Source organism: Amphibalanus amphitrite, unplaced genomic scaffold (genome assembly GCF_019059575.1).
Source record: "Amphibalanus amphitrite isolate SeventyFive unplaced genomic scaffold, NRLGWU_Aamphi_draft 000050F_arrow, whole genome shotgun sequence".
Classification (NCBI taxonomy): Eukaryota; Metazoa; Arthropoda; class Thecostraca; order Balanomorpha; family Balanidae; genus Amphibalanus; species Amphibalanus amphitrite.
The window spans coordinates 84271-109589 of NW_024881546.1; the positions used below are offsets into that span (position 1 = coordinate 84271).

Below are 25319 nucleotides of genomic sequence, written 5' to 3' on the forward strand. Positions count from 1 at the left end.
CGGGGGCCGGGCTTCGGCGTTAGTTCGCCGACTGGCCGCCAGGCGGTGCGCTGGCCGTCGTCGGTCGCCAGTCGGCCGCCGGCGGGGCTGATTTACGCTGGTCTGCGCTCCCGCGCCGTCACAGGGCGACACGTAACGGACGCGACGGCCTATTGAGGCGCTCGTTATGACCTCGCCTCAATGCACGGCCAGGCCCATAATGTGCGCCCGGCTCTCGCCCTGTTCGTAATCTGGGTGCTTCCTGGGAGAGAGCGACCTGCGGGGGGCGGGCGGCGGACACTCGGTGACACTTCCCGTGGCCTAGTTCGGAATAGGTATTGTGAATAGAAAATAGCTACCTAGATGATAGATCCTTAGCATATGAATCTATATCGCCTCAACATCACTCCGTTCGTATCTCAGTCGTTCACCAACCGATAGCCGATCGGTACCAAAACGGTCCGGCCGCCGAGCTGGCTTGTTAGCCGCCGCCGCTGCAGCAGCGCCTAATTGGACAGATTTTTGGACGTGCCGCGAACAGGTCCTGTTGCAGGAATGGCCAGCAGCGGTGCGAGCCATGCCGACCCGGATAAGCGGCCGCTGGAGCGCCGATCGGCCCGACGGCGACCGTCGCTCCTACTTCAAGCGAGCCGCCGTCAACGATGCGGATTAGGACCATCCGCGGCCCGATCGAGCGCTGATGATTTAATCGGGCCCGGAGAATATGGCAGACCTTGGATTAGCGGCGAGCACAGGAAAGCAGACGCACCATGTGTGTGTGCGCGCGGACGGGCCAGTGTTGTGCAGAGGCTGACAGGCATGTCGGACGTTTTTTGGTCGGCCGCGGGAGGTTTGTAGGTGAAATGAGACACCTCGCACGCCAACGGACAAAATCCGGCCCCGGCTCGGATTCGGCGTGCACGATTTTGCAATCAGATCAAACCAATCACAGAGCTTGAAATGGCACGCCGCTCTGAGTCGCCATTTTTCTCCGCTGGCCCTCTGATATCGCCCGATCAGCTGCTTAACAACCGAACCTATCGATAATAGCGCTGGTTGCAGTGCTTTTTGCTGATTGATCAAGGGTGACGCTTCGGACACCTGGTACTTGAATGCTGCCGCGATGGTTTGGGCACGGGAGATGCATGATGTTGGTAAGATTCGTTACTCGTAAGCATTGTGGCTCAATAGTAGGACGGCCAGCCTAGAAAGGACATGAGGGTATCCGATATACCTACGGTATGCCTAAAAACGCACATACATCAGCAATGTGTTTTAAGGTTGTTCAAACCACCACAATCAAATTCAAATGGGGCATCTGGTAAACTGAAAATGTCTTTGACTCAAGGAACGTTTCTGACTCTTTACGCATGATGGATATCAATAGAAACGCCCGTAAATCATGCCTACATGAGAAGAAAAGATTAACAAGGCTATAAAACCAACATTTACACCTAATACCTAGCCCGGACATCAACCCTGTGGTCTTGCCTATCTCAACGAAGGCAATAGGCAAGGCGAAGGTGAATGATCTTGCAATGCACTGTAGGCCGCTGCGGGCCTGTTATAACCCTTTCAGACGTTTCAGATCAGCAATAAAAGCCGTATTCACGATGGGACACGGGTTATCTGGCGAATGCACCATACTTGACGAAGTCTACATGAATTCTCTTTTTCAACAAATATCTTCATATTATGAATTTATTTCAGTGTTTTAATCGAAAATAATTTCTCACAGTTAGAAAAATCAGGCATATGAGCAGCTGTGCAACCCAAAGCGATAACTTCTAAGAAGCACAACGAACCTAATATGACCAAATCTGCACCAAATGTGAACCAAATGTACACCAGACAGCCGTCGTGAAAACAACTAATATCAATCTAGCAGGGCCAGACATAACGCACTAGCATAGGCCCTCCCAATGATGTTAACCCTTGCCGAACCTTTCAGTTTGCTACAATGGGGACATGGGTGGAGCTTTTCCAGATAAGTTGGTGGGACAAAAAGTCGTCAAACCGGTCACACCTACAATGTCCCATTGAGTAAAATGCGATTCTGAATCAAGTCCTGTCATAACGGATATAAGGCATATGCATGCCAAAGCTCCTCAATGCGAAGAAAATTGCTTTGCAAAGCAACACGTTGGAGGGGGGGGGGCAAACCGCTTATTGGTGGGGCAAAATGAGCTAAATTTTGTAGCACTGAGAGCGTTGCGAAATTGTGACATTATTTAGTCGCACAGAGGCTCCTTTATGAAGCATGTATGTACACGTACCACTGAGCAGTGCTGCGGAGTCGATGGATTTTTGGTGACTCCGACTCCAGCTTTCAAAAACGAGCTCCGACTCGGACTCCGGACAGAACTGTCGACTTCGACCGACTCCAACTCCGACTGCGACTCCACAGCACTGCCAGGTCTACGGAGTCTAGGGATTTTCGGTGATTCCGAGTCCGGCTTTTTTATTCCAAAATCGACTCCGACTTCGACTTCGGCCAGAACTGTCGACTCCGACTGGCTCCGACTCAGACTCTGGAGTCTGGACTCTGGCCACTGATACCATTTTATGTCATAGAGGTTCAGCAACGTTTTCTCAACAAATTTTTACAACTAGACATGTCAGATCTACGAGGCATTTTGGATGTGTTTAAATGAAAAATACAGCTCCACATCCATGCATCATAACTATTTTGGTCAGGTCATGACCCTGACCTCACTGCTCACATATTGAAGTTGACTTCTGAGCCCGTATTGGGGCAGTATGATGACCACAGCTGCCATATCTAGAATTCTAGACAGGGGTGTTTCAGGTCCATCTTTAACCCACGTATCGATGGGCTCTAAATTTCCACGCCCTACTGGGTGACCCGACCTGAGTGACCAACGCCCGTCTAGCTCGGCATGGGCCACATAACGGCACTCGGTAATCGTGGTTTGAAAGTGTAAAATAAAAACATTAAAAGTAATTAACCAACTTTTTAAGTCAGAGGCCAGTTTTACGAGCAGGAAATGATCATCGGCTATTGATATTTCACCATCCGCCCGAAAGGAGCAGCGCCAGCAGTACCGGAAAAAAGGAGTTTCGAACGTCCTTGAGAAATTGAGGCATGATCTAAGCAAAAACGTCACAAATATGAGCTGGCAAGCACGGGCATTGTGGTAGCGCCGTTTGCGAAAAAAACGTGGCAAGACGAAAGTGTGAAGCGAAGAACCAGTAGAGCAGGTCGCTGCAGTGACACCTGCCAGTGGCTGGCCGAATGGATACAGGGCTGCAAGGGGTTCTTTTTTGCTACTGCTAGTCTAAAAATGGACAATGGTGATCCGATCCGCCCAGCTTTTGATGTCAAATCAAAAGAGCCAGGCCAGGAGAGTATTTGCGGTAGAGGTGGCAAAATGTGGACCCGAGGACCCGGTCCAAAGAACCAGGTCCAGCCCGGTTCCTGCAATTTTTCTGACGGGTCCAACGGGTCCTACCATACATCATGCCAATCATGCATATTGCACACTACAAATGATTGCAAAATATATGAATTGAATGGAAAGAAAACATTTGCTCATGTAAGTTTTTTTTTGCACACTGTACCTTATGAGTATTTCCAGTGGAAAAAAGGCTGTTTTACATGATGCAGTTAATGCTACCTACCTACGAATAGTTTGTATTAATTGACTTTTGGGGAACGGGTCCAACTGGTTCCGATTCCAACTTGGACCGGGTCCGGCTGGTTCCAGAAATATCCAGTTGGGTCTGGTTCGAGTCTGGTTCCCAAAATTTTCACCTTTTGCCACCTCTAATTTGCGGACCATCGGTCAATCAGAAAGATTCCAACATTATCAGACAACGCATCGAGTGATGATAGACAACATGCGCATCACAACAGGTATATCTATTAACACGCCTCCTGCCTAGTTGGCTGCCATCTGAATCTGATATCGCAAGAGCGAAGATGCATCCAGACATTTCAGACAGCTGCCCAGAACACGCTGTCAGCTACCACCGAAACAGGTAGAAGTATCGGTAGACGGTAACGGTGGGCCGGGCGTCACCAATAGCTCGCGGGCATATTTACGTCTGGACAACGAGTTGCGGGGAAAAGTGCTGATTTTGTCGTAGTTTTAGGAACCGGTGATTAGGCTGGATTTTTGGGTTACTTTTTCGTTCCGATTCCTGTATTCCATAGTGTTTGGCTTTTGAATATTTTAGTTCTTTCAGATAAATATTACTCGCCTTACAGATTTTGTGAAAATGTTTCAATTTTTATAAGCCGACCGTTAGAGTCCTAAAGCAATACATCAGCACTACAATTATTGTAAACAAACAAATGTAGCACATCACTTTGACTTGGCTCTGTTCCAAGGCCTTTTTTCAGGTTCATCTGGTGGTTTTCGTACTCGTGTACGTCGTTTTGTTGGATGTTTTGAATCTCTTCTGATTGACTTATATCATATTAAAGAAGCATGTTGACTGAAAACAATCCCAAGTATCTATCTAGGAGGCTGAGAGGTCCTGACTCCTGAGTCCTGAGCAATTGATCAAGTTGAAGTTAGGAAATGTTGGTTGCTAAACGCAAGTTGATCTGGCTTGCTTCAACTTATCAGCAAGAAAAAGTAAAATTAAAAGAGCTTATTGGCCGAAAACAAGCTATACCTAATATTGCAGGAGCTCAATATACTGAAGAGCACGCTGGGCAGTATCAATTGCCAGAAAATGTTTGCATGATTGCATAGATATTGTCTATTGATATATTGGGATGAACATTGAATAATAACTTGTAACAGCAAGATTAGTTAGTGCTAACTATGAAGTGAAAAAATCTAGAGTGAACAAACTCGGGCAGCTTTACTTTGCTATGCAGATGGTAATATGCAGATGGTAATGCGCATTACTCAGTGTGTGGCAAATGAAGCTTGCATTTCTTGAAAAAAAGGATTTAAGTAAAATTGTCAATGTGACAAGCCATGCAACGATGTGATCATATGATGTGTTCATAGTCATACGTGATGGTGAATTTTGGTCCAATATACAACAGCAAAGCTCTAAGCGCTTCTTTCTGTGGATGGCCAGAAGTGACTCAGGACTTAGAGGTATTAGTTTTCTTCACAGGGCTGGGATAAAATGTACCAGAGGGTGATCTTCCAGCAAGGAACTTCATTTTGACTTGGTATGAGATGTAGGCACTAAGGCACAAGTAGGTCAAGGTAGTTGCTTACTGCTTAGTACCTATAGTTAGTAGTTGTGTAGGTTTACATTGGGTTAGCTTAGATTATGTTATGCTAGTTTTTTTTTAATTTGCGAAGTGTCCATAAAAAAGTCACCTGACCATACCCGACTAACCTCAATCATCACACATATTTGCAACCTACCTACCCAAGACCTGCATACTGCATAGCAGTAGCATCCAGTTGTAGGTAGATACTCACCCTAACCCAATCTTACCTGCTAACCTTCAACTTAATAACAGTTAGCTCACCTTGAGCCGTTGCCAAGTTAGCTCACCTTTGCTGAGCCTGGCCGAGCCGCATCCAGGGAAACAGCCAAATGAGGAACTGGCTCATTGGGTGGCTGGTGTGAGTCTGTGCATTGAAAGTGTTTGTTCTCTGAAGCTGCTCTGCACTGCTGTACTGCCATGTTAGATGCTCAGAAAATGTGGGAAATGATAATTAAGCTACTTCAGTGCTTTGTTCATGCTCGAGACATCAACAAGTACAAATTCTGTGGGGTACAGCTGTGAGCTAGGTGAGTATTTTATGTGAATGTGCTGTTTGACTGTAGTAAATACACAAACAAACACAGGGTCAAAGTTATATTCAATCTACGCATAAACACAACACAAACACCCATAGCCTCACTCCGAGCACACAACAAATAACTCAAGCCTTTGTAGGCACCAAAATGCTTTAATGTACAGGATAGGTATACTATATATCCTCTGTTCTTGGGGATCTTGCTGCCAAGTTGAAGTAAGATGACTGAACTTCAGTATTTATCAACCTTTTCTTCTTAGCCACTGCTGATATATAAGAAAGACTAGATGATTGGTTTGGTTGATTAACTGCCTTGAAAATTGAATGATCGATCTTCAATTCTGACATGAAGGCACAAAGAAAATAGTTCCCTCTCCTCTTGGAATACACAGAGCATAATATCTAATAACTTCTTAGTGAATGGACAAGAGCAATTATCGTTTCTGCATGTTCGCTTCATGTTTTGTAACAAAAGCGCAAAAACTGCAATATAACAGCACTATATGTTTCTGGACAAAATGCAATGGTAGTTAAAACTTCCCTGATTGCATTCATCCTTGGCCAAAATGTAATCACAAAAATATTTTGTAGTAACCATTAAATTCCGGCTAAAAACAGTGCACAATTTCAAAAAGAATCATTCCAATGACGGTCCATTCTTGCGGTCCAAAAATCGCCACTATTTCCGGCCTCTCCAACGCAACTCGCTGTCCAGACGTAAATATGCAGCTCGCGGAGGTAAACAATCAAGGTTGGTGAAATATAACCATGCATATTGCATATGGCAGCCCAGTTCTGAACAATGACGACGTCAATGGTGGCCCTTGGAACGATGATGACGTCACTGATGACATAAAGGATTGATGCTTCGTAGTTTTTGGTACTATTTCATATCAATAATTGTTATTTCCCTAAATTGCAATGTTAATATTTAAATTGTTTACGTGAATGATTATTTTTCGATGCTTTATTACCGTTTGAAAAGAAAGCAAAGAGATGTTTTTACGATCATTAAAGGAAGACTGCCACCTTCAAAAAGTTTTCTCAGATCGGCCCATCATTTTTTTCCCTGGATAAAACGAAATTTTAGAATTCACCTGGCAGGCTATCATCACGTGAATCGCGTAAAAAATTATCGATTATCATAAATTTTCAATCGGATAATGTCTAGCGACAATGTTGACACATCACTAGACTTCAAGGTCATAAGATATGGAAGCGGGTTTTGTCGCCATAAACGGCGCGCATGTTACAATTGAAATATACAATGTTTGGTAATGTATGTCGTGTTTACGCTTTTGGAATTGCCTGTTTTAATGAGTTATGTTATCTATATCTTAAAATATAATAAATAAATATAATTTAATATATTTATAATTTATTTATAAATATATTTATATTTATAATATAATATATTTATTATTTTATATTTATAATAAATAAATATAATAAAATATTTAAAGCCAAATACCAGCGAGTACCCTTACTTTGGTACTTAATAGGTTCAAGCACTGTTAAATATCAATTCACCACCATGAAAACCAATAAATAATAGTCCACACGGACCGAGCAAATGAGAACTAGTTTAATCTCAGTACCGCCAATCCAGTAACATCACATTTACGTGTCAGATTGAGATACTATCTATAAGAATCTTGTCAGATACAACAATTTCATACACAAAAAAGGGGGTATATTTCTTCAGCTCACCGAAATTGCTCACGGCCTCACTGATTTATCTTTTTACCTCACTGGAATAAGTGCTTCACCGGATTTCCTCACTATCTCACTGTTTTTGCTACAACCTCACCTAATATTAATCTGGTAGTGCTGCCAGATCTAGTTGCTCACTAGTTCACTGAATTTACTTATTTCTCACCGAATACATCGTTTCCCTGGCGAATTTACTCACTTATCACCGAAACTGTGAAGAGTTCTTCAGTAGTTTCAAGCAGGACAGCGGAGTCGGAGTCGATTATGGAAACCCGAGCCGGAGACACCGAAAAAAATCCATCGACTCCGCAGACCTGGCAGGGCTGCGGACTGCGGAATCGAGAGTCGGAGTTAGTCCGTCGGAGTCGATAGTTCTGTTCGGAGTTGGAATCGGAGTTGGTTTTTGAAAGCCAGAGTCTGAATCGGAGTCACCGAAAAATCAATCGACTATGCAGCCGCAGCGTATGAAATATTCGTCTGCCGTCTCACTACTGCATGCTTATCAAAAGCAATCTCACTCCCGACTCAAATGAAGGAAAAATAGTGCGGAGGGCATGCTCAATCTGCATGCTGTAAGTGTACCTAATCATGCACAAACAGTACAACCAATAAACAAATGTATTCAAACACTGTTTGTATCCTCTTGGCTATAATAATGCACCAGTGTTTTGTAACACCTCTTGGCTTCAACACAGCACATACGTTCCTGAGTGAGATAAGACTGGGTCGCAAATCTAACGGACCGATCCCCTGATCATCATCCCGATATCCTACGCGGGACGACCGCCGCATCCAGTTAGGGGATGGAGGGGGGGCACACTTCCGCCTCTCCCTGTCGCACTCACTTATTAGCACAAACAAGACATCGGACGCAGGGAGGGGCGGCGACCCCCGAAACCCAGATGCAGGCCGGGCGGCAGCAGTGGTTACAGCGCGATACGGCGTGGCGCTTCCCTCGCTGCAGAGCCTGCCACGGCGGCTAAAACAGTCGAGATATGGCACAACTTTCACAAAGCGTATAACCTACCAAATACTCACACAGTGGTAGTGCAATCAGCTTTCACTAAGCCAAACTGCGATCTAACCAACGCGGAATAAAGTGCTGAGATGGCAAGCGAGTGGCTGAGATCCGCACGTTCAGAGCGCCCATTGGTTCAGTAAGCTCGACAAAAGCTCGACAATCAGCGACGCAGCGTCAGGCATGGCGTTGCTTAAGAAAACAAAAACAAAAAACAGCTCGGACGTGGCGTTCTTAACTAGTACAGAGCATAGCAGCAGGTCTATATACATACAATCCCAGGTACGTCCATATTGAATGCAATCGTAATCGATTGTGAGCGGTTTCAAGACAACTCGCGCAACAGCCGCAATTTGATCCCTGACAATTCAGTGAAATTGGCCCCAGGCAGAGCAACCAACTGCGCGTACGCCTTTCCCAGCAGCCTTGCATGAGTTGACTTGCCTATGACAGGTTTCACCCATCACGGATGAAAATAAATCCCACGACTGACGACATGTCCATCAGTCGGCGCTGTAGCTTCGTACACCGCCTCCTGTAGAGGCAGTCGGTGCATGGTCTAGCTACGCGTTGGGCGCTGTGATTCTGACCTCCATCGGGATGCAGCGCCCATGCGCCACCTGGGCGGCCATGTGCCGCACCAGACCCGGGCAGGAGATAACTCCGGCTCGTCCTGCAAACAACACGCGCAACCGGTTGTCACAACACATATGCAATGTCAGCCGAAGTCAGGTAACCGTAAATGTAATGAGTATTTCGCTTCTAGAGCGTGTTAGCCGAGCCAGACAGCAGCTGCGGATCTGCGTGCGGCAACAATTTCAGTTGTAGCTGAAATCCAGTGACTAGTGAGGCAGAAATTAGGCAGCCAGAAACTCCACAAAGTAAAAGAGTTTGATTATGTACGCTTATCAACAGTGCACTGTATCTGAAAGAATAAATAGACACACCGAACTGCAATCATTTATCGACGCATTAAGACGCCAATAATGTAAATATTACTAGTCCCGACTTGAAACAAAAACGTAAAGCCCATTTCTAACTACATTTCTCCAATCCCAACAAAAACATGCATCTGACTGACCTATCTGTGCTATGATGTCACTGATGCTCGAGGGCTGGACGGGCCAAGGTCGGCCGCCCTCGTTTGCGCTTCCGGCCAACTGGCATGGCGCGCGCCACATCGGAGAAGTCGATGAGCCCGAACAGCGACCCGATAGCAAGGCTGTGCTTGCACACAAACTTCTTTAGCCCTTCAGGGCACGTGCACCACATAGCCATTGCCTCTGTTCTGTTGCCCGTGTCCTGCACGCGCCACATGCTGAACCGGTGGTCGACGAACTCGTCAAATGACTGGGGATTTCCCTCCACCATCTGCACGTATGCGTCCACCTGCTCGTTGGACAGGGTGAGTTCCTCGCCAGAGCGAACGAAGAATGAATCTTCGCCCACTTGCACCACAACCTTCTCTTGTTGCAGATACTGATGCGCCTTCGTCATCACTGCCAGATCAGCGATCGGAGTGTCTTGAAACTGACGGCGCCCGGTCAGATCGCGGGACCAGTCACGAATCATTGACTGGGCGGCCACGACGAAGCGTCCCACCGGCAGGCGCTCTCGGAGGGTGTGGTTGGTCTTGATTGATCCGTTCAACGACTCCAAGCCGTTGTTGGTGCTGGGCGCTCTCAGGTCGAAGCCCTCGAACCAGCCGCCATAGCGAGCGACATACTGGTCCTCGAAGTAGGCCGGGAATCCCGAGTCCGGCCACAGCTGGCGCCACTTGTTCAGCGCGAGCTGGGCCGCCATGTCAAACTGGTCTTGACAGCACAGCTGTAAGTTTGCTATATCTGCCTTGCAGATAGCCTGCATATCCTTCGACTCCCTCCTCAGATGGGTTTCCGCCGCCTTCTTTACGTGAAACCAGCAGTGGCCACGTTTTGCTTCTGGAAAGACCTGGCTTATGGCCGTCGTGATGGCGTCTGCGCAATCAGCGACCACGATGCGAGGCTCGAAGGTCTTTCCGCTCACTTCCTCCACTGCAGTTTTCATTTTGTTCAGTAGGAGTCCGTACTCCTCCGACGTTTCGGCCTGCATGACGCCAAACACCACCGGGAAGAACTGGCGAGCCTGGTCCGATACACCAGCGATGATGACGGGAAACCCATTCCACGTCAACTTGTAGGTGGCGTCGAGGTGCACGACCTCCGATTGCGCAGCATTCGCCAGCAGCCGTTTCGTTGACATGATGACATGCACTCCCGAGGTCGGAGACACGTCATGGTGCACTACGTAGGCACAATCATCTTCTTCTGGCTGGATAGAGTGCTGACTGCACCATTCCTCAAGCTCCAAATAAGATATTGTGGCTGGGCCTTGGACTTTTGTCTTCAGTCTGGTGAGGAAGTTGTTCAGCTGTTTCATTGAGTGGCCGCTGATGCCTCGGTTGAGGAGAGCACTGTTGAGCTGCAGTGGTTTTTTGACGCCAGCCTCGTACAGCTCTTCCACAACCTGAAACATTAACAGTCAGTTAACTCGTGCCCTGGTGGGTCTCTCAGCCAACTTCGCAATGGTGGTGGTTTGTTGGGGGGGGGGGGGGATGGGGAGGGTGTGGAGGCGGGCGTGGTATTTGGCCACACCAGGTTATCTCCGAAAGTAAAAAGGCTAGAAAGACGCGGGAAAAACAATAGATAGCTAATACCTTTCAGAATCATACAAGTCATTTTTCAATCAGGTCATCATTTAGGGCACTGGTTGGAGATTGGAGGTCACCAAAAGTAAAATTATGACGAATTTGGTTTCCGACTTTCGACTTTGACAACTTTTCATAAATCGGCGCATTACTAGGGAACCAAATACAGCTAGAGCGCCGTTCGTTCACAAACCTCGCCCCGCCCCGCATCACCCCGCGAAACCCACATGTACCCGTTCTCGCTGGGGCGATGCCCCAGGCCGCCGGCCGGGCCCGCGACCCATCACAATGATAGGGTCTACCTAAAGCTATTGTCAAAAAACTGTTGGGGACGTTTTATGACCTGAGATGACGTCAGGGGCACACAAGGGGTCATGGGGTTATTTCTCCTATTGACTTGGGTTTATTGGGAGGTGTGACATATAATGGCCGTCGTAATGTGACATACATATAATGGCCGTTTGATAATCCTCATTGGGAGGTCGCAGCATTGAACTGACCTTAGGTCACCGACATCAAAATTCCGAAATATACAATTTTTTTAGTAGTGTTTCCCTCATGCAATAACTCGAGTTCCGAACGTCCAGGAAACAGTATGAATGACAGAACCATTCAGTATTTTTAAGAGGTCGCACAGCGCGCCGCCGTTTTCTTTACAAACCCAAAGTACTGGCAGATGTGGCTGGCAGGTGTGAAATTATACCTTTATGACCTGACCTCCACAGTCCGTAACCCAAACCCAAACTGGCCCCAATGGTCGCCCAGCCCACACCATTGAATTTGACTTGTAAAATTGACCGTAAACATCACACAACCCTAGTATGGTTGGGTTTATACTGTGACCCTTAGTGACCTGACCTGCTATCTATGACCTCATTTAGCAACGCATGTATTAGACGAGAACGCTCCATACATGGGTTTCGATAACATGCCTTTTATTCGATGTTATAGCGCATTCTTTAGAAGGCCTATCCCGCGCACCGACGGGGGTCTGCGCCACCTTCGTACCGACGGGGGATGACCGCCCCCCCCCCCCCCGAGATCTCGAGAACGAAGCAAGATAGCGACAAGCGGTAAACGGCATGGGATACGCACGGAAAAGGTCTACAATTTTTACTTAGGTCATTTTCATGTTAGGTCAAAGATGACGTCACAGAGGTCAAAAGTAAAAATGGCGGCGCTAGATATGGAGATAATTTTTCTCGAATAACTTTCGAACTAGTCAAGATGGGAACAAACTAAGGGCATCATCGTGATCCTCTCGTCAATCCGCATCGAATGATATATATGCTGACCTCGAAAGGTCAAGGTCAAAGGTTGATCTCAAGTCACGTGACCTCGAGGTCATCATGTATATCATTCGATGCGCCTTGACAAGCTGAACACAATGAGACCATCCGCGCGGTTGTATCTTGTTCCTGTACGGAGTTATTGGTAAAAAACATTTGGTGACCTTTGATGACGTCACATGACCTTACAGCTGCCCAACAGCAAAACAGACCTCAAGGTAGTGAAGGTTGATCGTATATGAAGTCATGTATGGTTTATGGGACCATTCCGACCCGTTTTAGTGGTAAAAACAGGGAGTTGATTTTTCCCCCATTGGCTTATAATGGGGAGGTCGGGAAAATGACCTGACCTTAGGTCATCGCTGTCAAAATTCCGAGATATACAAATTGTAGCTACTAATGACCTTAAAACACTCTGCGACTTTCAAAGGCCTCCGACATCTACTGTAGCTCTGGCACGGTGACAAAGTTGCAAAAAAGTGATTTGAGGTTGGGTCATTCAAAGTGACCTGGTGACCTGACCTTAAAAGTTAGGAGGTTCAAACTTGCACACCATGTGTAAAATTGATAAGAGAATAGTCGTACCAAATTTCGCGGCGCTTTTCCCGCTATCTGCGAAAAACCTCAGGGGGCGGATATCCCCCCCCCGTCGGTGCGCGGACGGTGAAAAATGCGACCTTTGACCTGACCTGTGGCATCAGCGGTTGCAACTAGCTTGATAAAATTGGGCCTGAGGGTATCCCCCGGTGGCCGGTGGGGCTAACAAACGCGGTTCGAATTAAAAAGGTCGGTAACTTTCCGAGATCTTAGTGTGTGTGTGTGGGGGGGGGGGGCGTTTTTTGTTCCAGCCAGCGGTGCTAGGACAAGACAAGGCCCGACTTGACCCACCACAACCTGACCTGCCTCACCACCTGATCTGTAACACCATCAGTCATCACCTGCCCTGACCCACCAAAACCTGGCCTTGACCTGACCTGACCTAATCGACCACCACCTGACCTGATGGCTGACACATCACTACCTGCCTTACTTGACCTACCACCACCACCTGACCTGAACCAGCACCAGCTAACATGACCTATCACCACCTGGCATGGCCCACCACCACCCGAGTCCCGAACTGACCCACCACACCGCCTACTGTTCTGACCGACCACCACCTGACATGACCCACCAACACCTGACCCGACCCACCCCCATCTCACCGACGCACCACTACTGCCTGACTTGACCCACCACACCTGATCAGCTCGCAGCAAGGAGCACCTGCTCTAACCCACCACTGCCTGACTCCACCACTACTTGAATTGACCTACCACTACCAACTGACCTGACTCACCACCTGACATGACCCAACAGCTGAGCTAACTAACCACCACCTGACCTGACTTGAGCTACCAACATATGTGGCTTGGGCTGGTCCACAACCACCTGACCTGACCCACCACCACCACTTATCTGACCCAACATTAACCTAATTAACTACAACTCCCTATATGAACAACCACACACAATATGGGCAATGGTGCAAAGTAGCTCAAATTATTGTACATAATATGGTGTCCTAGGAATAGAAATAGTTGCTGGGTGTACTTTGCTATGATGGGTTAATTAACAAATTGGTCTTTCTTAGCAAGTCTCCCATATAGCTATGAAAATGAAATCCACACTCATACATATCATGCAAGCCATGCATATAGTTCACTCCCCATCACGGTTGCAAAACAAGCTGAAGCATGTGAGTCATGTGAATGCTTACACTCATATAAAACAAGCAATAACTCACCTTTTTTGCTTCCTTTGAAAGGCCTCTTGCTGGTGTTTGCTGATGATGCACATGGTCTTCACCATTGTGAGATACAATGATGTCGAAGGAGGTGTTCATGTACAAGACTTGCAGTTGTGCCTTGCACCCAGCCATGCTGCAGAAGTAGTAGTCTTTTGGCCCACTCTGAGTATTGTCACTTCTTCTCTTTGACCACCTTGCTCCAGCACTGTCACCTGAAACAAATCAGAGACTGAAATGAGCCATGCACTGAAATTTATGAAAAGTAGAGCCAGCTGGCTCCAACTGGCAGTCAAACCTGAAGAAATGGAGGGAGACCAAGGAAAAGTGATAACTGACAGGGGCTGAGTGGCTGGATCCAGCCAAGGTTGTTTTGTACTTTGTAGGGTAAATTGTAGGTTTGTAGGGTAAGTTGTAGGTTTGTAGGTTGTAGGTAAGGTTAGGTAGGGTTCAGTTAGGTATGTTTTTCCTTGGTTGGAAAACCTTAGTGTGACAACTAATACCCTCCCCCTTCTAGCTATTGCCGACAGACGGACATTTACACAATATGCACACAAAAGTGATGGTAAAAACTGAAAAGATATCAAATTGTTCAGAGGCCAGTTTAAACAACATAAAAATAGCCGCCTGCCAGAATTTTTTTTACTTAAGCCCGCTTAACATACGGAGCGTAAACGTGATGTGCATCATGTGCATGTAAGCGGATAGGGCTTAACCGTTCATGCTCTGATGTGAAGCGATTTTAAGTAAAAAATTCTGGCAGGTGGCTATTTTTCTGTTGGTAAAACTGGCCTCGGAAGGCAATTTACTTACCATATGTCTGGAACCAGTCAAGAAAGTGCTCTCGACTGTCATGTGAGCACACTTGGGTCCAAACTTGACCCCTCCCGCGTTTTCTCGAGGCTGAGACAGTCGAAGGCGTCGCATGTTGAGTAGGCGCACGAAAGGAGGCCTCGTCAGCAAAATCTTCACCAGAATCACTGTCCTGGTTCATGTTGCAGCTGTCTGGGCACCGAATCAACAAAGCTCTTCCTGACCACAGTTCATCTAAACTTCGCACCCGTACACTTCAACTTGCTCCACTCTAACTTTGACCTTGACCTTGCTTTGACCGCGGTTCTCCTCTCTCGCATCTCGCATTGCTCGCATTACACGGCGTGCAGAAGAATCTCGCGCTACAAACCCGCCGCAAATTGCGGCGAAAAATGAAAAACCCGCGAATTGCTGCCAGATTTTTAGCTCTCATTATAGTATATTTTACACAGCTGCTCAGTTATCCCAGAAGTATACTAAAAAATATACCACATGGATATTTTTAGTGAAATATAAAAGGAAAAAGTGAGAAGCTAGTAAAAAGAAGTAACTAAACTCAACAAAACAGTGAGCTGGAGAGGAACATTCGGTGAGAAATGTCATACAGTGAGCTTTAGAGCATTTTCGTTAGAATACATCCAAACAGTGATCCAAAGAGCAAAAAAGTGAGACTTCAGTAAAATTACGTGAGCCGATAAATAGCGTCCCAAAAAAAGAAGTCTTCTACTTTATCGCGTCGTGTTTGACACAGAACTGGAAGCATTCAGAATGTGGTAGAAAATCAAAACCCCTCACGAAATACCATTTTCCTTCACCTTCCCACCTTCACTAGTGTTGGAAGAGATTGGCCCGCAGGCCTTCCCTTTACCACTTCCCTTGAAGTAAAAAAAGCATTGTCTTGTACCACAAATTTGCTGATTAACAATTTATCGCCTTTGATTTGAATATGTTTGAATAAGAAAAGGTAAATAAAACCCTTTTAACGAGTTTTTTCTTGAAAATTATATTAAATGCTCAAAATGAAAATCGACAAAGTTTTTCCTTTCCATGAAATCCTTCACAATGTTAAGAGATAGGCCCACCTTCATGCTAGTATACTAGGAAACCTTCGACATTAATTTGCTAAATGTACGTCTTTGCTGATGAAATTAATATTGGTATTACGAAATTCGTCACAACATTCAAGAAAAATAACAATGAATCTCTACCATGCAAAAATGTAATGAAAAGCGTCATACATGCTAGCGATATTAACCTAGTGATGAGCATTTTCACCGGCGAAAAAGATGGCATCAAATGGGACTTTGGGAGGCGATTCCGCGTTACAGGGTGAGGATATGGGAAAATGGACTGGAAATCTGTGGTGAGGGCGGGCACCTCTTACGAAAACCGGCAAGTGAAAAAAAGGTGACAGTCTACCTTTAAATAAAACATTTCTTTATTGTCTTGGAAAAACGTCTCCCGTGTTTTCCAAAAACCTAGTAAGCGCCAAAATAAACAAAATTGAGTTAGACATTGAGCCTATGGTTTTCTAGTACGCCGCATCGATCGGTGCTATCAGAATTGACGTCCCTTGGCTTAAAACGGAGATATTCGCTAGTGAAAAGCTAGTAACTCCATCGACTTTGATTTTTTTGTCACTGAAGAACATACTATGCGAAAATATGCTGCTTACTAGGTTTTAGCTTGCCAAATCCCATCATCATTATACACATTTATATACATTAACCCTCGCCCGCACATGCCATTTTTCCATCCTAGAACGCACATGGGGGAGGGTTGCCACCTCCCCCCGCACCATTTCGTTCCTGTTGGAGATAGAGCTTAGCGGTAAAGACCAAAAAGATTTTTTGGGAAGAGACAAATCCAATGATACCCAGTTTTACCTTCTCAGGTCAGTCAATGACCTTCCAGGTCAGGTCAAACTAAAAAATGTTGCTGTTTTGGGTCACCGTTGGATATCAAGTGCGCTGCTTATCATATACCGATGACGAAGCTGTTTTCTGGTGCCAAGCCAGCTAGAACCTCTTTGTCACACTACCCGACCAGATTTTTGCTGCTGAGGTCATTTCAGGTCAAGTTAGGTCAATTATATATGTTTGTGTGTGTCTGTGTGTATACTGATGTGTGCGCGCCGATTGTTTTTGTGTCCATATTACATGAAATCATGATCTAAGAAGCTTTTACCAAAAATGCAGTTAAAAAACTTCACAAAAAGTAAATTCAGCTTGCCTAAAACGCGATTATTTTAGATGACCTAGGTTGACCTTGACCCTGACCTTGGCACCTGTACATCGTCGAACAACATGTTCCATGACAGGTGGGAGGTAAGACTGGCAAAAAAGGCCGAAATCAAGTTGTCAAAAGCTCACAAGGCCCATGGCAAACGCAAGATGTTGATAATTGGCCATTTGGGTCATGACATGACCTGAAAAACAAGGTCATATCTCCGAAACCAAAAATCACAGAAACTTGAAATTTTCAGTGGACATCAAGAAAGAATAGAGGAGCAGCTATACGAAAAATCAGCCTTCTAGCTCTAAAAATGTTGAGTGCAGAGCAGAAAGACTACCTGGGAGGGGGTGGTAACCCCCCCCCCCCCTCCATGTGCGGGCGAGGGTTAACACTTGGTGTCTATGACATACTAGGTTATTTCTTTCCAGCGTAACATTAATGTGGCCTGTGGACAGTGTCAGTGTTAGAGTGAGTTTGCGAAATTTGTGGATCCGCGGATTTCCTAGGGAATCCGCGAAGTCCCTAGTGGCTCCGCGGATGAACATCAAGTCTAGTATATCCGCGGATAAACGGGCGGGGATCCGCGGATGAACAAGACTCTTCAGGATAACCGCGAACTCCCTGAAGAGTTGACGAGATCCGCGAACCACCCGGGGAATCCGCGGAGTAACGATTCATTCTAGTGAGTTTGCGAGGTTCCTAAGCGTTTCATACAGCTATCTAGACTAGAATGCATGGGATATTGGGTAGATCATCTGCGACTTAACCCGCGCCCCGTTGGGGTCTGCCGAGCAACGCGCCCTGTTGGGGGGAGGGGGCATTCCCCCCTAAGATCTCGAGAACCACGTAACAAAGCGACAAGCCGCAAACGGTGTTGGATAGCCCCAGCGGGGAACTACCTTGTGACCCAATTTCATTGACCTAGGTCAAAGCGATAACGTCACAGGTCAGGTCAAATGTCGAACTTTCACCGTTTACAGGCATTCAAGAAATGTGTTGTGCTTGTAAAATCGAGTAAAATGCATGTCACTGAAAATCAATGATGGGAAATTGTTCTTCAAACACATATTTTGCTAGTTGAGGTCACTGATGCCAGGTCAGGTCACAGAGGGTAACAATATGAAAATATCATGTGATGCATGTTTTATGGTCCATTTTACGTGACAAATGCGATTATGTGGGTAAGGCAGCCTTTGGGGCCAGTTTAGGTTATGCTCTGGTGAAGGTCAGGTCAAGGTCAGGTCAAATCAGCTCAAATTTCAAAGTTGATATTTTTGAGCGGGTTGATAGGTACGTGTTGGGTTCTCGTATCGGAGTTCAGCATTGCCCCTCCGGTCCAAATGTTCCCCAGAATAGATATACTGTGGCACCGGGCTGGAGCGGCTGTAGGCGCGGTGCTGACCGGTCGGGTCAGGTCGGCTGTGGCAAAAGGGCAAGTTGGGGGGAGGGGGCAACTGCCCCACCAACTGTACAGGAAGCTCCGCCCCTGAGGAAGAGTGAGCATTACTGTTATTCATGCACACTTGCATACATTCACATGATCGCTCAGATGCCTTTCCAGCTTTCCATTCATGGTTGGGAGAAAAGTGAGCAGACTGCAGTCGCAAAAGTTCAACCACGCCAAAAATGGCTTACCGTCTATTATTTAATTGCATACCTATTGATATTGCGAGCGACGTCTAGCGAGCTGAAAGAATGATTCGCGAACTCACTAGAATGAATCGGTACCTACTCCGCGAATTCCAACAGCAACTGGGAAAACAACAATACGGGCGAGGGTTAAGTCGCAGACGATCTAACCAATATGCCCTTGAGGAATGAGGATTATCATTCAAAGTGTCACAATCGCACTCTAACACCCATGACTAAGCAATAAATGCGAAACGTTGGGTAATTTTTGCGTTTGATCTCTTTTAAAATGAATTCAAAAGTTTAGGCCATACATGCACTTATATGTCACAATATGCCCTTGCATTCTTGATTCTTGTCATAAGATAGCTGCATGAAACGCATAGGACTTTCGCAAACTCACTAGAATGAATCGTTACTCCGCGGATTCCCCGGGTGGTTCGCGGATCTCGTCAACTCTTCAGGGAGTTCGCGGTTATCCTGAAGAGTCTTGTTCATCCGCGGATCCCCGCCCGTTTATCCGCGGAGCCACTAGGGACTTCGCGGATTCCCTAGGAAATCCGCGGATCCACCGATTTCGCAAACTCACTCTAACATCAGCATGACCATGCAAAGGTGATTGGACCAAGTGTTCTTCATTATTTAGGGGAATAACTGCAATACCTACCTGAATAATCACCCCAGCTATCTGATAGTGAACTTATTAATGATAACTGAGTTTGTTGTACCTACAAACTTCTTTAAGTGGCCGTAATATATACATACTTCTGATGCAGCACACACTGCGCATAACTTTGGGGGGGGGGGCAATTAACAATGCGCACTGACGTAAACTGTGACACATCTTAATCAGTTGATAATAACAATAAAATATTATTTTAATATCCCATCTTTTTATTACAGCATCCTAATCACCTGGAAATAGACGTTTTTATCATGGAAGATATTGAAGACCAGGCATGCCTTTGAGACGCACTGGACTGCCAGGAAATAATAATCGAAGGCGAAAATGCTGTGCCCGGGGATCTTTTCCCCGACATATTCTGTCTGGCACCTGTCCCATGTGACGCGCCCCCAGGAGGTGAACCTGAGCAGGGTACTTCGGCAGCTGCAGCATCAGATTACGAGGAACGCGAAGGATCCGACTCGGAGGTGGAGGACAGCAACGACAGCCAGCTAAAAAAAAACATGCACTCCTTGCGCCTTGTTCTTGCAAGAAGGCTTGTGGTGATGCCTTCAATGAAGCCGACAGAGAACACATCAGAAAGCGCTTCTGGAAGTCTCCGTTCCATGAAAGACGGGGCTTCTTCAAATCTTCAGTTCCCATATCACCATCAAGCCAGTGAAGAGGCGCCGAACAAAGACCGATGAGACGTCTGAAGAGTCAGAGGAAGTGACCGAAAAGAAAGTAAAGGAGTTGAGAACACTGGAGTACTCACTACCATGTTGTGATGGAACAGCCACCAAGTTTCCAAGACGATGTTCTTGCACACGCTAGGAATGAAGACCGATGGTTTGGTGACGACCTTCATCCAGCAGAAAACATCCAACAGCCACTACAGCAGACGAGCCTGTGTGTCTGCTGACTGACGGGCGTGGGAGAGCTCCTGCGCCGAACCAGATCTGCACAGAACCTATCAGTGCACGTATAAACTCGTACCATCCACAATTAAGCCATTACAAGCAGGAGCACGCTCCACATCGAAGATATGGAATCACACTTGACCATCACAGACATGTGGCGTGGTTATAACGAATCACACCGGAAGATATCCTACCAGACGTACCGTAAGGTGTTTGAATGTGAAAAAATCACGTTTGGGCAGCCCTCTCAGGACGACTGCGATGCCTGCAAATACCTGACCAATCACCTGCAACAAGTTGGTTTGTCTCTGGACGTCTTGGGCCCTAAAACTGGCCAGTCATCGCTCACACGCGACAGCAGTGATCCTGCCACCGGTCCTCCTCGTCCTACCGATAGGGCCTTGGTCCTACCGTCGGCGAGCCATCCGTCCCAGCCCTCGGACAACAGGTTAGATCAAACATTCTTACTTTTGCCATGCGATGCATATTGCAGCAACACCCATACTGTATGATGACTGATGGTACCTTTTCTGCCTTGTCCAGGTGACGTGCTCGGCGGACGATACCCACGGCGACCCTGATCCTGGCACCGGTCCTCCTCGTCCTACCGTCGGCGAGCCATCTGAGCCAAGTCAGGGATCCTCCCGTCCCTCAGCAGCTGGGAACCTGGCTTCAGAACGCGACTGTGAGAACTGTGAGCTGTGTGAAACTGGGCGACAACACCTAAAAAGAGCTAAAATGGCACGTGACGCGTACAGGGAGACGGTCGATAAACTGGAGCCAGGCGAGATGGCCTTCACGGCGGACATGCAGAAGGTGCTCCTGCTACCAAAAATGACTATCAAAAATCACTTCTTTGTAAGTAGACTTGTGATTTTCAACGAGACGTTTGCTTGTATGAATGGCAATCAACCTGACTTCTGCATTCTCTGGCACGAGGAACTGGCAGGCAGAGGAGCTGCATAAGTGGCATCATCGTACCTCAAGTGCGTAGAACTCAGTGGTGCCAGCAAACTTGTGTCCTGGACCGACAACTGCTGTGGGCAGAACAAGAACTGGGTACTCTTCACAGTGCTGACATCCTGCATAAACAGTGCATGGGGACCAGACCGCATCAAGATGAGATATCTGGAGAAGGGCCACACCTTCATGAAGGCAGACAGCACCCATGGTCAGATCGGCAGGAAGATGAAAAGGATTGGAGAGAACATTTGAAGAGTTGTGCGATGCTATTGACAAGTCTGGCCACAATATCAAGGTAGTCAAGATGAGCCCAGCTGATTTCAAGAAGTGTGCGTCCGGCGTCCGGTCTCGAAGGGCACCAGCAGCAGGTCGTTTCAGCCTCCCAAAGCTGCAGAACATCTGTGAGGTGACCTTCAACAAGGGATCAAGGATGATGGAGCACCGAGAGGGAGACTATGACTCGGAATTGAAAGAAGTGGACTTTCTGCTACCCAAGTTCCAGCTGCTGGATCTTCAAGCGAACCCCAGGGCCAAGCCACGTGGGCTGCAGCCCGAGAAAAAGGAAGGCATTCTGCGTCTGCTTGCCTCTGCTGGAATCACACCTGTGAAAACAAGGTTCTGGCACAGCCTGGAGGTCAACAGATCTGCGTCCGACCTGGTGGACACGTACTAGTTAGTCGCGATGGGTGCAGCTGCAGGCGATTAGGTAACTCTGAAGGGTGTCATGAAGGTAGTTCAGGACCGCAACAGTGATAGCAGCTGGCATTGTCATTGTCAATACATGTGTTTTTGTATAACAAAATGTATTTGTTTCATCCTTCCAGTTTTGACCGCACTCATTCATTTCATAGCTACATACACACGGATGTTACTACCTGAGGTGTATAAAGCACATCACTGCAGGTTATCGCTGAATAAATACTACCTGATCATGTGCAGGTACCTAATATCAATGCACAATTAGATCCGTATAGTACAACAATCGTTTCAAAAACAACAAAGAAAAGTCAAGGAAGAATATAGTAAAGCATTTTACTAGGTTTTCCTGTGCGAAGATGGGATAAACAAATAATAGTAAAGACCGTATTAGACAATTTAGCCACAAATGTGAGCAGTTGACACTAGTTTCATATTCCAAACCGAGTATTATATACCTGTTACAGGGAGTTTGAGAAATCCGTGAGTTTGCAAACTCCCTAGGGAGTTTGCAAACTCCCTGACCCATCAGTGAGTTTGTAAATTCACTAGGGAGTTTGCAAACTCACTGACCGGTCAGGGATTTTGAGAAATTCCAGAGCGATTGGGACGAATAAAAACAAGCGTGCAGCATGTGGGTGTCATACGTGCCGTCCGTGATGTTAAAACAAAGGCGGCTAGCTGTACGGTCTATTTTACAGTCGCACGCTGACAAAAAGCCTGCAGATCATATGCACACCATAAATGCCTACTTAAGATTTTAAACTGTTCAGTGATCTGGCCCAAACATGTACCGCCGCTTCATTTAGTCATACACTTATTTAGTTCACGTCCCAATTATAGATCAGTTCCACACAAGAGTTGCACACTTATGCCTTATATGTTTTAGCATAAATGACCAACTTAGCTGTTTTTACTTTGATATATTGAGTCTGACTCTGGAATAGCCACTCTTGTGTGGAGCGGATACAATTGGGCCGTGAACTAAATAAATGTATGACTGAATAAAGCGGCGCTACATGTTTTGACTAGATCACTGAACAGTTTAAAATCAAAAGTATGGTGTGCATATGATCTGTAAGCTTTTTGTCAGCGTGTGACTGTTAAATAGGCCATACAACTAGCCGCCTTTGTTTTAATATCACGGACGGCACGTATGCCACCCATATGCCACACACTTCCTATTTATTTGTCCTAATCGCTCTAGAATTTCTCAAACTCCCTGACCGGTCAGTGAGTTTGCAAACTCCCTAGTGAATTTGCAAACTCACTGATGGGTCAGGGTTTGCAAACTCACGGATTTCTTAAACTCCCTGTAACATACCCATAAAACATTAGTTGTTCGGTGTTGGCCACTGTTTCCTTACGTCAGCATGATTTTGGTTTTTCGCGTTTTTCTCTGTTTGAGCTCGCTGGCACATACTAGGTTTTTAAAAAATACGCGACACATGTTTCTGCTTCAACCAAACAAAACTTCGGGAAAGCCAAAAAATTTTCATTGCGTTTCTAGTGATTCACGATGGCCGCGCGCTTACATCAGACGGTTTTTATTTTTTATTTATTTCAGACTATGGGAGCTATAGGCGGGTCAGATGAGTATGTCACTGTATTTTGTCGTAAGCAGGGGCTTATCCCAGCTCCACCTCATGCTAAAGTCCTAACCGTCGCATTGAGGAGTTTTGGGGCGTCTGCAGTGAACTAGGCTTTAATGCTCAGCGGCGAACTGTAATCGTAGGGTGGCAACTGGCAACCGTCACGCCCAGGGTATTTAGAACAACGGGTACACCAACGACGCGGAAAGCGCCCATTTTACCTGGATGAGTTACATGGCAGAAGATGTATTTTTGAATATGGAAAAAGTATTCCATTCTGACGAGTAAAGCCAAATTCATAAAGCAATTATTTTTAAATCATATGTACCAGAAATAACATACTAACCATAGTTTAAAACTTAGTCTTAACAGTTAGTTGAAAAGCGTATAGTTGATACTAAGATGGAAGAAATCAATGGAAGGCAGAAAGGGTGCAGCTGTTTCATTCTTAAAATGTGTTCGCAAGCATGATTTACGTGATGCTAGCGACATCTATCAATGTAATCGGGGACGCTGATTAGCTGATCGAGTCCGTAAGCAGTATCACTAATTTACGCCAGTACAGGGTTGAGGCAATGTGCGCATGCACAGGAACTTGTGCTCTCATGGAGGGGCTTTTGGTACCTCGGGCAGCGCCCAATGCTTTTTTGGACCTGTTATGGCCTGCGCATCGAAAAACGCTAGATAAAAAGGTTGTAGGGGAAGCTTGACGCTACCTTTCCCCACAATAATATTGGCACTTTATCTTCTAGCTTACGCGTGAGACTCGCTTGAAAAAGGTCGATTTAACATGGAAACCCTATGGGGTAGTAGTTTTTGAGCGCCCATTTGGCCTAATGCTACGAACTGTTACTGGCTACCCCTGCCAGGGGCAGCCAGTCGGAGTCTGGCGAATTTTCGCAATTTTCGGAGTCGGAGTCGAAAAATGGAGTCGGAGTCGGAGTCGATTTTTTAAGCCGGAGTCGGAGTCAGAGTCACCCTAAAATCCACCGACTCCGCCGCCCTGCTTAGGGTTAACCATGGAACCGTGCATAATTTCTGTCTCGCCACTATTTTGGGACTAATTTGATGCCTATTTCAATCCCCTCTTGTCACTGAACTGCTCGCATTTCGTCAGAATCGCCTGAAACAGAAAGATCGTTCTGAAAATGGATCGACTTAGCTGGTGGGTTTCTTGCTTATCACGTCAGCTTAGATCAACGATGTCAGAAACGCTATTGGCAGGCTCGTGAGTCGTGAACATGTCGCTAACTGGCCCGAACCCTTAAAACCGTGGGACGGGCGCTACCTGGTTGCTTGGTAACACACTGAACGTCGGGAAGCTGAATCAACGCGGCGCAAGTATATTGGAACTCGGACACTTTCGGGGATGTACCAGGCCAGCGATTTTAGTGTTTTTTTCTGTAAGCCTGCGTTCTGTTTGGGGGCTGGGCCTCGGAAGCGGATGGGCTTTCGCTATCCTTGCTCCCGAAAACACTACTTAAGCAGCCGCACCTTAAAATCAGGACCACTGACTGACGACACACATCAATTGTCATTATACACTGTGGTCATTATCACAAGATTAGCAAGGTGCCCGTGCTCAGCTGGCTCAT

General features: G+C 46.4%; 1 protein-coding gene across 1 annotated transcript; it reads right to left on the reverse strand.

Moving 5' to 3' along the window:
• Window positions 1–8037: 8037 nt before the first annotated feature.
• On the reverse strand, window positions 8038–15726 carry LOC122377752. The gene is made up of 4 exons (XM_043358142.1): window positions 15026–15726; window positions 14213–14427; window positions 9533–10956; window positions 8038–9124 (listed from the first exon to the last, which is right to left on the reverse strand). The coding sequence occupies exons 1-3, from the start codon at window positions 15204–15206 to the stop codon at window positions 9550–9552; spliced, it is 1803 nt and encodes a 600-aa protein (XP_043214077.1). The 5' UTR covers window positions 15207–15726; the 3' UTR covers window positions 8038–9124; window positions 9533–9549.
• Window positions 15727–25319: the final 9593 nt, after the last annotated feature.